General features: G+C 32.4%; 2 protein-coding genes across 4 annotated transcripts; both read left to right on the plus strand.

The window, feature by feature from the left end:
• Positions 1-3942: 3942 nt before the first annotated feature.
• On the plus strand, positions 3943-7848 carry LOC8277392 (probable serine/threonine-protein kinase PBL3). The gene is given in 7 exon segments (XM_025158317.2): positions 3943-4251; positions 5522-5863; positions 5949-6084; positions 6239-6307; positions 6310-6374; positions 6749-6872; positions 6992-7848. Coding segments are annotated over 6 exon segments (852 nt in total). The 5' UTR covers positions 3943-4251; positions 5522-5803; the 3' UTR covers positions 7390-7848.
• Positions 7849-9047: 1199 nt separating this feature from the next.
• Positions 9048-12878, plus strand: LOC8277391 (vacuolar protein sorting-associated protein 29). Of its 3 annotated transcripts, none has more exons than XM_015726702.3 (4): positions 9048-9179; positions 9437-9579; positions 11250-11387; positions 12343-12878. In XM_015726702.3, exons 2-4 carry the CDS (start codon positions 9448-9450, stop codon positions 12646-12648), a joined length of 576 nt encoding a protein of 191 aa, XP_015582188.1. In that variant the 5' UTR covers positions 9048-9179; positions 9437-9447; the 3' UTR covers positions 12649-12878. The 3 variants fall into 3 exon arrangements, with proteins under 3 accessions (XP_015582188.1, XP_002511549.1, XP_015582192.1); XM_002511503.4 differs by having other exon boundaries at positions 9073-9257; XM_015726706.3 differs by having other exon boundaries at positions 9110-9257; positions 9406-9579.
• Positions 12879-14694: the final 1816 nt, after the last annotated feature.

Consider the following 14694-nt stretch of genomic DNA (forward strand, 5'->3'; position numbering starts at 1 on the left):
TTAATGTTATTTGGTGTATGTGTAGACATACACCCTAGACAAACACTTTTCTTAAATCAATTGAATATCTAAAGGATTGGCGAAGTGTATCAAATGGAGCAAAGTTAAAGCTAAAAATAATGTACAAGCTTCAAAATCATTTAAGCCAGACCAGTATTCATGTCCCTAAATATATATCACAGATCAAATTGACTACTTTTGGATTTTAAATATTTATATCTTTCAGTTGCAGTAGAAAATCACCAACCATATTACATTACTAGGGAAAGAAAAGGTAAGAAAGAATTTTACTGAAATCAATATAATTTCTTCTTCTCTTATTGGTCTTCTTCCACAGTTACATAATTGATTTTCTATATGATCAGTGAAACTCATTCGGACAAGACAATTGATATATTTTTTCAACAAAAAAAAAAAGACAACTGATATTAATAAGATGAGATTTTTATCTAGACTTGGTGTATACTCTACAACTAATAGGAGACTGACACGTATGTATGAATGTTCTATATTTTGGTATTTAATGTTTTACACATACTTCATTATTTAAAACTAATAGATATATATCAATTATCTATCGATTTGGTATATAAATGAAAATATATACAAGCCTAAGCAAGAATTTTCCATTAATAAAACTATAAGTTTTAACTCACAGCATAGGGAAACAACAACAATTCAATCATTCAACTAGTAGATAGACAGTAATGTAATTTTCTATGGAAGAAAAAAAAAAAAAGTAGCAAGGATAAATTTTGTCTGAAATAGAAGTGCTTTTGTGCTCAGCCGGAACTATGTTGATGAATGAAGGGGCTATGGGCTCTTAGGATTCTTCTCAATGATAAAATTTTATATTAAATTTTAAAAATTAGTTAGCAATACACCATAAAAATATTTAAATTTATAGTTTTGCCCCTGTAATTTAATTAAATTTCAGTGATATATTTTAGTTATTTAATTTAAATTCTCATATATTACTAAATTTTATTCTATTCACCAAATTATTACTATTCCTTCCTTTATATTCTTTTTTATATATTTCTTATATTTTAGTTCCATATAAATTAATTTCTAGTTTTGTGTATGTTTGCACATCGAAACGTTTACGGTTAGGGTTGAGCACGGATCGTTCCAATTCAGTTATTTATAAATCACCAGTACTGTATTAAATCTCAATTCTTTTAAAATTTAAAGTATCAGTACCGTACCAAAAATAAATGGCACCATACTATATTGAATTAATTTTTTCAGTTCAATACAATTCGGTTTGATGCTATTTCGGTTTGATGCTATTTTCTTTTCTAACATTTAGAGAAAATATAATTTTAAATCTTACCTTTAATCAAATATGTTAAAAAAAATACGATTGACATACAATGAAACTAGTATAAAAATTGGAATTCAATAGAATTGCAATCACATTCTTGAACAACTTGCTTTACAATTTAATCCACTTGCAAATATAATAATTTAGTATTCAAATATAAACTATTAAACAATTCACTATTGCTAGCATAATGATATTTTGCAGATGACTTGCATTAAAATAAAAAAGTATATACTTTATATTGCACTAAAATAGAAGTCTAATTTTAAGTGTGAGAGATGCGGTTGGCTTAGGGTCTGTGAATTGAGAGCTTAATTATGAGAGAATAAGCCTATAAATTGAGATTTGAAATATGCGGCTGGCTTTAAGTGTGAGAGATGCGGTTGGCTTAGGGTATGTGAATTGAGAGCTTAATTATGAGAGAATAAGCCTATAAATTGAGATTTGAAATATGCGGCTGGCTGTTGTAGTAGATGGTATTAGTGAAAAAGAAATTAAAACTTAAGTATATAATAAATTAGTGATATACACTACAGAATAAATATTATATATATATATATATATATATATATATATATATATATGTTTTCTTATAGAATATAAAATATATAGTAATATAGTTAATATTTTTAGGTATTATTTATATAATATATATAATTATTAATAAATATATATAAAAATTTAATTCTACAGTTAGGTCCAGGTCAGTACAAAATGGCTTGATTTTGATACGGTTATGGTACAGTTATTACTAAAGAACTAATACCATACCGTGATAGTAAAATATTATTAGATCAGTTTAGTTTAGCTATAAATTTTTTTGATTATTTCGATTTTAATACTTTCGATGCAGTTATTTAGTTTAGACGGAAATTATTGAGATCCATGCGTAACCCTACTTATAATAGTAAAGACAAAATTGCTAGGTGGACCTAAAGCATGTGCGGTGTAGAATACTAGATTAGCAATTATATTATATTATATTATATTATATTATAATATAATATGTATCATTTATTTATTAAGTGGTATAATTATAAATTTGTTGACAGTTTATATTATCTAAAATAAATAAATAATATCAACTAGTAATCTATAATTAAAAAATAAAGTTATAGTGATAACCAAGGTGGTACCTTAGCAAAACCCTGTGTACAAGTGACTCTAAATTTTTTTTAATTCACGACTAGAGATAGAAGGAGGGCCTGGGATAAATGGATACAGCCTATGGGTACTAGGCCCAATCATCGCATTTTCACACGCATCTTCTCCCCAGTTATATGCAAATTCAATTTTGGGAGTTAAATTTCTTGAAAGATTATTATCAATTTGTCTTAGAATATTCTAATTTAAATTTGTAATATTTTTTTATCCTCATAGTTAATCCTAATACAGTTACTTTTTGAATTTTATTTTATTTTTAATTATTAATTTAAACGGTTATTATCTGAAATTATATACTTAATTAATAAGTACTTCTTTTTCTTAATCCTAATACATATTATTGATAATAATTTTATTATTAATTGTTAGTTTAAATTTTCATAAAAGATGTCTAAAGCTTTTATCTAAATAATTCTATTAAATTTAAAATTTTATTATTAGTAAGTTCTTTTCTTAATCGAAATTGCTTTAGAATTTTATTAATAAATAATTTAATTTATTAAATTAGTAAATCATAAAAATAAGCCATCCTAACACATCCTAATTCTAATTCCAACCTCTCATCTCACATTAAAAATTAATTGTACATATGATGTGTTTATATGAGCTTAAGTGTGCTACTATTAATATTTAGAAATTAACTTTTTAACCATATAAATAAGTCTAACCCTATCTCTAATGACCAGTTCTTTACTTTGCTAGAGCTTGTCTTATTTATTAAGCGAGGTTTTATTAATATTAATAAATAATATATATAGTTTTTATATACAGTAGACATATTTTAAATTTAACAACATATGTATTTTTTTAGTTGGATGAGATTAAATCTTGAACTTTGGCCATCATTTTTGAAATAATCTTACCTTTCACCTTATAATTGTATTGGCTGAAGCATCATTTGATCTGAAATAAAAGTAAACCCCTCTCTAATTGAAATTACTCTAATTTGTTCTTCTTCTTTTTTCCTCTTATTTGCTTTCATAAAATGCAAGAGTTTGAATACATTTCAAAAGCTTCAATAACCAAACTGCTAATATTTTTAAGTGTGTTAATTAATCAAGTAAATACCTGTTTAAATTTAGAAAAATGGAAGAGCTATGACTCCACAAAACTGCCAATGGGTATGTTAAAAATAATTAATTTTTTCTTAATCTTGATTAGTTTGTGGAAGTAAATTAACAAACAATCTAAACAATTGATTTGAGCACTACCCTTGTCTTACATCATGGAAATACACAAAACGATTAACTTAAGCCGCATGGTCAAAACTACCCTCCTTCAGCCTATTGCAAGTCCACATAAACACAAGTATGTCTTGGTCCTTTACACCAAAGTAATTTAAAAGGGCATTTTGGTCATAATAGCAACAGCGATGCTTCCCGCTTTTTTCGTAAAGTTTCTTATTATCGTTAGTTTGGTTTTAATCAGTTGTTCATCTAAAACCGTCTCTCTGCTTCATAAATTGTATCAAAATAATAATAAAATAATTAAGGGAAAGTCTCTTCTTATGTCTTCGTGTTCTTCTCTGCCTCGCTTCACTTAGAAGAAGAGAAGAACAGGAAGCATAGAGAAGAAAATGAGCCTTAGTCTCAGATTCTTTTACCACTATTAATTTAATTGGGTTTTCTTTGTCTGTTTGTTTGTTTCTTTCGTATATTGATTACTGAGCAAGAGAAAGGAGAGTCTTTTGATGGGGAATTGTTGCGGAGCCCGTAGGAATAAAAAGGAGGGACCCTTGGCCTATAAGAGCACCATTTCTGGTACCATTTCCGTTTCCATTTTGTTCTTCCGTTGATTCCATGCAATCTGTTCTCTTGTGTTTTTTCTTTTTTTCCCAAGAATTCTATTTATTTGCGATTCCTCTGTCCAGTTTTAGACTTCGGATTTTATTGAAAGAAACTGCTTATTCTCATTGCTAATTTTACATTCAAGTCATGCTTCCGATGGATAATGGCCTTTTCTAGTCTCTAGTTATTATGGGCTTGTACCACCTGATGATTGCTTCTTCTGATTTCCATATTTCTTCATTATGATATGCCACTGTAGTGTCCTGCTAATTTTGACAGATTTGATTGCCATTAGTTGGTTGTTATGGTAGAATCCTGTTGCTGATATTGTTAGTAAATAGTCACATGAAGCTTCTTTCATAATGCCACCGAAAATGGAATTATTTATACATAGAATGCAGATTGTGCTCTGCAGGAAAATGTTAGACAACTGAAGGATTCAGTCCCCCTTAATCCCGTCCTTATGGTTTTCCTGAGCTTAGACTCCTTTCTTTTTTCTGAACTTTCGAACTCCTTTTCTTTTCTCTCATCTCTTTGCCAGTGTACATGTAGTAATTACCGACAATTGATCTAGTAGTTTATATTACTTCACAATAATTTGTTCATAGTTTTGTGGTATTTTTATATTGTCAGTGGCACCCATATATACTAAAAGACAAGAATGTCTACCATAGATAGCATCGACACAAATCAATTATTGTTTAATTAATAAAATACAAGAATTCACTAATTTAGCTCCATTCTGATCAATCTTTTTGCCCTTGGTTATAATTCGTTAATCAACTTATTCACAACACTTCAAGTATTTTAATGATCTCATAAATGAAGTTTGAATGTTCTACCAGAAATCTTCACTTCCATGCAATTCTTGTTCTCCTTTAATATAAAGTGTCTCAACTCTCAATCAATGCTTGGAAAGGAGGAACTCATTTCTACTAATAGATACATAATTAAGGGTATTTTTCAGTTTATGTATAATTTTGTGCATACCTTGTTAAATCAATTTGCTCTATGACCAAATAATAGTGAACACTTCAGGGTGATGACACTCACACCTTGTGTTCTATGCATATATACATACATTGCATATATGTAGGTGTACTCATTTTTCAACTTGTCTATCCTGCTATCTTTGTTTATATTTCTGCTGATGGAAAAATTAGGATCTATATCTACCTCTGATGCAGAAATGGTTGCATCTATATCTACCTTCAGTCACATTATTGAACTCTTTCTATTGCAGGAACTGCCAGTGTTTATGATAAACACTTGCGTTATTCAGCTCTTTCTAGTCCAAAAGTTTTGGCAGATTTCGAAAAGAAAATAGTTACAAGTCCCCCCCCCTCCAAGATTTGAAGGGCACCTAAAGTCATCCCTACATTTGAAAGCCTTCAAGCTTAGTGACCTGAAGTATGCCACCAGAAGTTTCGATCCTGAGGGTTTTATTGGAGAAGGAGGATTTGGTGCTGTTTACAAGGGGTGGATAGATGAGCACATCCTTGGTGCTGCAAGGTCTGGGCAGGGGATGGTTGTTGCTGTCAAGAAACTTAAACCAGATGCTCTTCAGGGTCACAAGGAGTGGGTGGTGGGTTACTTGTTTTGTTAGCAAGTGCTTCACTATCACTTTAAATATTTGGGTAGCTCCATTTATTGTTGCCTCTTGGTTGCAGTCTGAGGTCTATTTTCTTGGTCAACTTCATCATCCCAATCTTGTCAAACTTATTGGATACTGCCTGGAAGGGGAACACCGGCTTTTGGTCTATGAGTATATGTCAAAAGGCAGCCTGGAGAATCATCTGTTTAAAAGTAATTACCTTTTTTTTTCTTAATATCCATATTCTAATTTTGATCAGCACTGACTAGTGTGAATAAGTAAGTTGGCAAACATTCTTCATGAAATGTACAAGCCCTGCAACAAAAACATTTTAACTTCTCAAATACACAGCTGTTTTATTTGCAGGAGAGGCTCAACCGCTGTCCTGGGATCTAAGGATCAAAATTGCCACAGATGCTGCTCGTGGGCTCTCCTTCCGCATGACTCTCAGCTGCAAATTATATATCGTGATTTCAAGGCATCTAACATCCTTTTAGACTCGGTAAGTAGTCAAAAGAAGAAAAAATTGCTACAATGATAGCAATCCCTCAGTACAGTGAGCAGATGGAATCAAGCTCAAAGGAGTGTAATGACATGCCTTGAAGAACTAGAAAGCTTAAGCTTAGTATATTGCCATTTGTAATTTGATCAAAATTCTGATTTACAGCCAGAAGTGAGAGGGTCAGAATTTATTAATGTGAGAAAGGGGAGAGAAAGAGAAGAAACAGTAGCCAAAGGATGTACTTGTTTCGAAACTCTCACCTCCTGCCCTTTCGTTTCTAAACTATTCCTCAATTTCTTTTAATAGTTCCATAACTCATCTTGATTTTCTTTAGCTTAGTGTTTCACAACTTTCCTGAATTGTGATGTATCCAGGAACATAATGCAAAACTTTCAGACTTTGGCTTGGCAAAAGCAGGCCCTACTGGTGATCACACTCATGTCTCGACTCAAGTTCTGGGTACTCAAGGCTATGCCGCCCCTGAATATATCGCTACAGGTTTGCTCGTCTGCTTTATTGTGTATATCTGTTTAGCATCCTTTTGTGGTCCTTTAACATCCCACCAGGAAATCCATGAACCTGAGTTCACTGATTAAAACACTTCTGCTGGTGAGCAGGTAGGCTAACTGCAAAATGTGATGTCTATAGCTTTGGAGTTGTGTTGCTGGAGTTGCTGACAGGACGCCGAGCTCTTGACAAAACAAAAGTTGGGATAGAAAAGAACCTAGTGGATTGGGCAAAACCCTATCTGGGTGATAGGCGCAAGCTCTTCCGGATTATGGATACAAAGTTGCAGGGCCAGTACCCTCAGAGAGGAGCTTTCATGGTTGCACTTCTTGCTTCACAGTGCATCGGTGAGGCTAAACTCCGGCCGTCAATGGCTGATGTTTTAACTACTTTAGAAGAACTCCCTTTTATCAAATATGGAAAAAGCCCCTCTCCATCAGAACAACAAATTTTATCTAGTCCTGCCTTCTGGTCTCCATCGACACTGAATGAACCTTCGCCTACCTAGAGGACCTCCACTGCCAACACATTAGAATTCTCCTATAAGTTAATACAAGCCCCATTGGATCTCCATTGCCGCTGCAAATGAATTCGCCGATGAGTATGAAATCAAAGGATCTCCATTGCCATCACATATTTGAAATTCCCGATGGAATGATAATCAGGATTCTTCCTCTTTAGCTACAGGTCATTGTAAATAGCTTTTTATTTTTCTGGGTCGGCCTTTTTCCTGGACTCGTTACACAGAAGACATCAACAGCCTCACCATCAATTTTGTTGTCTTGCTTATGGAAATTTTATATAGTTGTTATAGCAACATCGTTACACATTCTTGTTTCATGTACATGAAACTGACTTCAATTATTGTCCGAACAATAATGTAGGCTTTCTACTCTGCTGATTATTCCTGGTAAAAGATGCCCTAGTTTATACTCATGTGTAGCAGCAGTTTGAAGAGTGTTTCTGTGTTTTGTTTATAAGATTCGTGCTCTGATGCAGTGGGTGATGCTTAATGTTAACTATGCTGTCAGTTCTTTCATGCAGCTTATTTTGAATCACTGAGTTGTTCATTTAATTGATTCATGTGGTAGAGGAGAGAAAAAAAACATTCTTTTTATAAAAGTAAATTATCATATTTAAAAAAGTGACATATCTGACTCGAGACTTTAATTTCGAAAATAAATATCTAGCCACAAGACTAAAAACCGGTGGTCTAATTATATTGCTAGTAAAAGAATGATATATTATGTTTCTGTTTCACCAATTAGTTAATCATTCAACAACTGAAAGTCCATTAATCCTGTTTTTACTTGAAGATTATAATTTGAAGCAGGGACTTTGAAATTCTGATGGCAGAAGGTTTTACTGAAAACAATTGTTCTTATATTTGGTGTTTGGTTTGGTAGCCCACTCCTTTGATCAACCAAATATCTGTAAAACTCTTTAGAGGTTACAGAAGCTACCAAAAGAGCAAAGATTTATTTGGTATATTCACAAAGGGATAAACTTGAGGGATTTTATTGCCATCTTGTTAGGAGTGGGGGTGGGTATGAATATTTTATTTTATGTAATAATAAGGAATTGTTTTATGCATATATTATAAAATCAATTATTTATCTATTTATTGTCCAAACAGTTGCTATTATTTCAATTGTAAATATTTTTTTTTATTTTAAGAAATTAAAATTACATTTCTTTAATCAAAAAATTTATATACATAAAATTTGATCAATAATAAATTATGTACAGATAAACGTTTGATAAATAATATAATTAATCGTATAAGATCAAGTCCACTGTTTAGAATACTTTCCTAATAGAATTTTAATTTTTAGGATTCTTTCCCTTTTATTCTCATATTATTAATTAATAACTATATTTATAAATAAATGACAAAAATATAATTAATATAATATTTTTAAACTTAGAATCTTTATTTGATGAAAAAAGTGATTGATTAATTAGTTAATATATTTATTATATGTGTATAAATAATATTAAATAAATTTATTATCATTACTATGATTTATTAATTAATATATTAATTAGATATTTTAAAAAAAATCTAAAAGTAGTGATAAATAATGTATTTTCATATTACTCTACCCTATAAAACAAAAATAATTTAGTGGCAAAAAGAAAAAAAAAAAAAGAAAGTTTGTGTCATATATATATATATATATTACTAAGAATCCTAACTTTTCTACCATAGCGCAGGTTTGCATTAAAACGACGTCGTCAGAAGTTGTAGCTACTAATCAAAACTTCGTATTGACAGGAATCGACGAGCAACAGCAGGTACCTAAAAATTCATAAACGCCAGCTTCTCTTTCTTGTTCAGCTGTTGTGGTAGCGTCAATTTATGATTACTTGCAGGTGAAAGCAACCCCTAATTATCATTATTGTTTTTGTTTTTGTTCATTTTACACCGATCTTATTCTTTAAAATTTCAAATCATGTATTTATGGTATTTTAATCAAACTTAACTTGTTTGCAACTTTGATATATATGTTTGTTGATATAGATTGCTAAGTGGGAATTTTGATTGTTGAAAGGTGAGGGAAGAATGGTGTTAGTGTTAGCTCTCGGGGATTTACACATTCCCCATAGAGCATCTGATCTACCTGCAAAGTTTAAGTCAATGCTTGTTCCTGGCAAGATCCAACATATCATTTGCACTGGCAATCTTTCTATCAAAGTACGTTGCTTTTTATCTTTGGGTAATATGGGTTTCCCTCTTCTTCTTTTCTTCCTTTTCATTTTTTTTTTTGTTTTGCTGAATTTTCTTTTGTTATTATTTCCTATTTATTATTGTGAAAATAAGGCAGAAGATAGAATTGTTATTTGGGTTCTATTTTCTTTAATAAAAATAGAAGCAACTGAGCCTAATTGAAATGGTTCATAGATTTCTTGAAGACTGTAATACAAGTTCTAGAGGTGTTTTTCCCCCCCGGTTCAGTAGTAGAGTTTTTGCTAGCATTTTTGTTGTAAGGATCTGGCTCTCTTTTAGAGGCATATTTTGTTTTGTACTTTATGAAACTTGAAATGAGACTCTATTAAGTTAATGATGGTAATTCACCCCACCTTTAATAAGTCAAAGGTTTTAATATTGCTTATTCATGGCCTTGATTTGTTGTTTGAAGTTCTGAAATCTTCTAGAATGCATCACATTGGGAAGATAGAGATGCTATTTTTTGAACTTTTTTCTCTGCTTCTTCTTTAATTTTGAAATCTGCTCTTTTGCTTGTAATTCACAAGGGACACTGGCTCACAATTCACCTGAGTCTATATTGGGAATTGATTGCCTGTGCTTGAGTATGTTGATGCACTTCACATTTTTCAATATATTTGGTGACAGATTTTAGGTTTTCAGCATCTATTTTGAAGTTGAACGAATTTCTTAGTATTCTCTGGGTGCTGTGACTCATGCATGCTAATATGATAAGAGTTTCATATCTGCTGTATAATGGCGATGCATCCCGACCGAGTCTTAGAGTTATACCAAGGTTAAACTGGCTTCCTGCATTAGCTCTAGAAATCACATAAGATGTTCTACTTAGATTGTCTTGTTTTCTTGGTTGTGGGTGTCTGGAATCTGAAATTCTATCTTCACATGTACTAAATTTTCAGTTAATGCTGTTCCAATAGTTTCTGGCAATTTATCCCTCTCATGATGTGTGGGCAAGCAAAATGGCTGTGGAATCTCTACTCATGTAGGTAAAGCATTCCACAGGTCTTCTACAAATCATAGGTGCTATCTATTGAATTTAGATAAATATCTGCCCTAGTATGCCAATCCCATTTTGTCATGTTTAAACTCTAATAAACGTAGTGACATCTGATTTATCTAGCTTAGTGGTCATAACTGGCTTGCTTGATCTTTCTCTCATTAATATGGCTCATTGGTGTGACTATACTATATTAAGGAGATTGGATGACTCTTAGACAGCTCCGTTCAATCAAACAGTAGGCAGCAGGTATCCATCCCAATTTCTCACCTCAATTGACCCCTTCACTACAGTTTGACATCTGCTGATGCCTAGCTGATGCTATTAGTTTGATTTATATGACTTGAATTTGTTTGAACTATGGACCTTTTCTTTGGTGTAATTCTTCCTTGCTTGTCCTTGACTTTCTTCCGCTATCCCCTTTCTTATTTGATGTTTGCGTCATATATATTCAAAAGATTATCCTTGGGATGACACAGCTGGTGTGCTGGCCTGTCTTTAGTTTTCTGCTTACGAAGTCGCATGGGGTTTGTCTAATCATTATACACAAATGTAATTCAATAATAAACATTGAAGAAGTGCTTCCGTATAAATGACTAAAATATACTGCTCTGACTACATAATCTTCTAATGCATCCAGGAAGTTCATGACTACTTGAAGACCCTTTGTCCTGATTTGCATATTGCTCGAGGTGAATATGATGAAGAGACGCGATATCCAGAAACCAAAACACTTACTATTGGTCAATTTAAGTTGGGACTTTGCCATGGCCATCAGGTTGATTTTCTTCTTTCTCTGTCTTTTGCACCTTTGTAACATGGAAAGGAAATTTATACATTTTAACTTTTGGTGAGTCCAGACTATAGAGAACCCGTGAAGTTAGACTGGATTCTTGTAGTAACTTGGTTACCTGCTCTTGTGCATGCCAATTTAACCACCTTGTTCTCATTTGTTAGTCATGGCTTCATTATCATAATTTACCAAGCCATTATCATAATTTACCATTTCCTTTTTGTAAAAACAGTTTCTTATTTTCTTTTTTCTTTCTTTCCTTCATACTGTTTTTCATATTTCCTTGTCCTCTTTTTGTTCCTTTTTTATCTTCTAATTAGATTGAGCATATTATAGCTAGTCAGTGCTGCCACTATCTTTTTGTTCATTAATTCATAACTGCTAGTATTTAATATCAACCATCTTAGCTATCGTTCTTGATTTACATTTCTCATTGTTTAATGAAACTTTTGCAACTTACATGGATACAGCAATTTGTTGAGGGGTTGGATAAAATCATAAGAGGTCCCAACTTCAACACTGGATTATCAATGCTTAGTGTTGTGGATGAATGCATGCATATTCCAATGAAAAATGCATGTGTTTTCCCATTCTACTAGTCACTGATTTCTCTTTAGCTAACTTGTCACTTTACAAACAAAAGAAAACATATTTGTCTTTAGCTATTGTGTGTTTAATAATCCACCTGTTCAGAAGGGCTATACATCTACTACCCTTGTTTGTGGCACTTGGAGCCAATGCAATGGAACTTCACTATCTGCATTGCTTTTATAGTTATCACTCTGCTAAGGCAACAGATTATGAAGCGCGCTCATTTTTTATTTGAAGGAAACGATGCACTATCTCCTACCAAGAATTTGGTCTGGTGGATTGTTTTCCAAGTTCTTTTACATTTTATTTAATTCTGATCATTTATCAATGGGCTTGATTTGTTTTAAAGGTTGTTCCATGGGGGGACTTGGACTCACTAGCAATGCTCCAGAGGCAGCTGGATGTAGACATACTTGTGACAGGTCATACCCACCAGTTCACAGCTTACAAACACGAGGGCGGGGTTGTTATAAATCCAGGGTCTGCAACTGGTGCCTATAGTAGCATTACCTACGATGTAAATCCTAGCTTTGTCCTCATGGACATCGATGGCCTACGTGTTGTGGTGTACGTATATGAGCTCATTGATGGAGAGGTTAAGGTTGACAAGATTGATTTCAAGAAGGCAAGTGCCACGACTCACTCTGCACATTGAAGATGCAGCTTACCAGCTTTGGGTTTGTAATCTGTGTGATCCACTATGTGTTTATGTTTTGAGTGGTGGAAGCAGCTTACTGATCGACTATAGTATTAATTTCTAGAATTTCTTTTTATTGTCCCCATAGAATTCATGTTCTTCTTTCCCTGCCTCTGAATTGTTAAAGCATTTGTATTTTTTTAATTAGATAAATGTGAATTTGAGTGGAAATTATGGTTTTGGAGCAAGTGCTTTTGTAAGAAGCCACTTCTGTTTCAGTTCTTGGAACATTTAAGACAGTACAGATTCCTGCAACAGTAACTGTTTCAGTTCTTTGAACATTTAGACGGGACGGATTTCTTCAATAGAAACTGCATCAGTACTTTGAGCAGTGGATTGGGAATTGTTAAGCTATTTTGAATAGAAATCAGGTGAAAAGAAATTAAAAATTGCTCATCTTTTAGTTTTCCCATAATATTAAAAACATGAACAGATACCAAAATTAAGACTAGCAAACATGATTTTATATATGTAGTAATTTCAAAAGATAAAATTCATCGAGGAATTGAAAAAGAAAAGTTAATTAAACAAACATATAGTAATAAGTAATTCCAAAATATACAATTCATAAAAAAAATGCAACAGAGTTGAGCAAACATATACTAGTTAGGAATTTCAAACTGCTGACTGTTAATAGATTCGTCATAATTGCAATTAGATAACCCATTGCCTTGAGTCATAAGATCTAACCCACACAAATCAACTTGAATATATTACATCTTATAAACCCTAACCCTAGAGGAGTTGTAAATTTCCTATACAGGCAACTATAATCACTGAAAAAAAAAACAAATGAATAAAAATGGGCAACTACTGAACTAATAGTATCAATATATGCCCTAAACAATCCTATATCTACGCAATGGACAAACACCGTTTGTCTTAAGCCAATCACGAATACACCGATCATGATAAACATGCGTGCAAGGCAATCTGGTGGCGCTAGAGCCGATCATGAATTGCTGTAAACAAACTACACAGTGAGGCTGCAGCAAATCAATACCAGTATCAGGACGCACTTTCTCCAGAGCCTTGATGGATGAATTACTAGCGGGCCTAGGTTTAAGGATTGATCAGGCACTGAGTTCAACGCTGAATCTTCATCAGCATCATAGTAGCAGCAGTAGTCGTCGTCATCCTCGTCAACATCTATACTTAACCCAACATTAATTTCAATCTTTAAACGCAAAACCTTACGACTCATGAGCCGATCAGGGGTCGCCATGCTACGTGCAGTATCTAATATCTTATCAATCATGGCTTCGTCTTCACGAACAGGAACATGCACCTCGAAGAATATCGTGAATATTTGCCGTAGATGACTCTCAATCATCATTTAAAACCATGTTATGCTTGACAAGGAAAGTCTATTGATCGGAGAAGTTGATAAACTTGGTAGATATTTCAAGGGCGAAGAAGTCCCATGGCGAGATATTGTCTTCTGGTTCAACAACGTTGTACAGTGGAGTTACATGGCAAGAGATTCTCCCGATTTCTGTTGATGAATTCATATTGAAGAAGGAGAAGAAGAAGAAGAAGAAGAAGGGAATGTTGATGTATTGAGCAGGGTCTGTTTTTTGCATAAAGGATTAAATGGCTAAAGTGTAGTTTAGATATAACCTATTTATAAGTGACAACTACAGTTAAGAGTTAAGAGTTTTAATCGAAGGCCACTTTGATGCATCCGAAATATGAAAGAACTTACTCTAGTAGCTATCTTACGAGCGCTCATATGCTCTTCATCATTATTATTTATATTTTTTAAGTTCTTTTCTCATATATTAAAAAATTTCGAGACGAAAATATTAAGAATTAAAATATTTTTTAATAATATTAATCTTTTTAATTTTTTTTAAAATGAATCTTATTGAAATTCTTTTATAAAGTCATAAATTCTATTAATTATTCGTACCAATTATCAAACTAAATTGTTTGAAATTGTACCAAATTGAGCCACTTTCAAAGTTTTTAAAAATAGTTATATGTATGATTTGTATATATTTA

The sequence above is a fragment of the Ricinus communis genome, chromosome 4 (assembly GCF_019578655.1).
Source record: "Ricinus communis isolate WT05 ecotype wild-type chromosome 4, ASM1957865v1, whole genome shotgun sequence".
Lineage (NCBI taxonomy): Eukaryota > Viridiplantae > Streptophyta > Magnoliopsida > Malpighiales > Euphorbiaceae > Ricinus > Ricinus communis.

Bases quoted from the DNA above. Each gene is read 5' to 3' on its own strand.
- LOC8277391 (XM_015726702.3), top strand. From the start codon at position 9,448: ATGGTGTTAGTGTTAGCTCTCGGGGATTTACACATTCCCCATAGAGCA. The intron at 9,580-11,249 runs GTACGTTGCTTT...TAATGCATCCAG, and splicing joins CTGGCAATCTTTCTATCAAA to GAAGTTCATGACTACTTGAA. The intron at 11,388-12,342 runs GTTGATTTTCTT...TTTGTTTTAAAG, and splicing joins GACTTTGCCATGGCCATCAG to GTTGTTCCATGGGGGGACTT.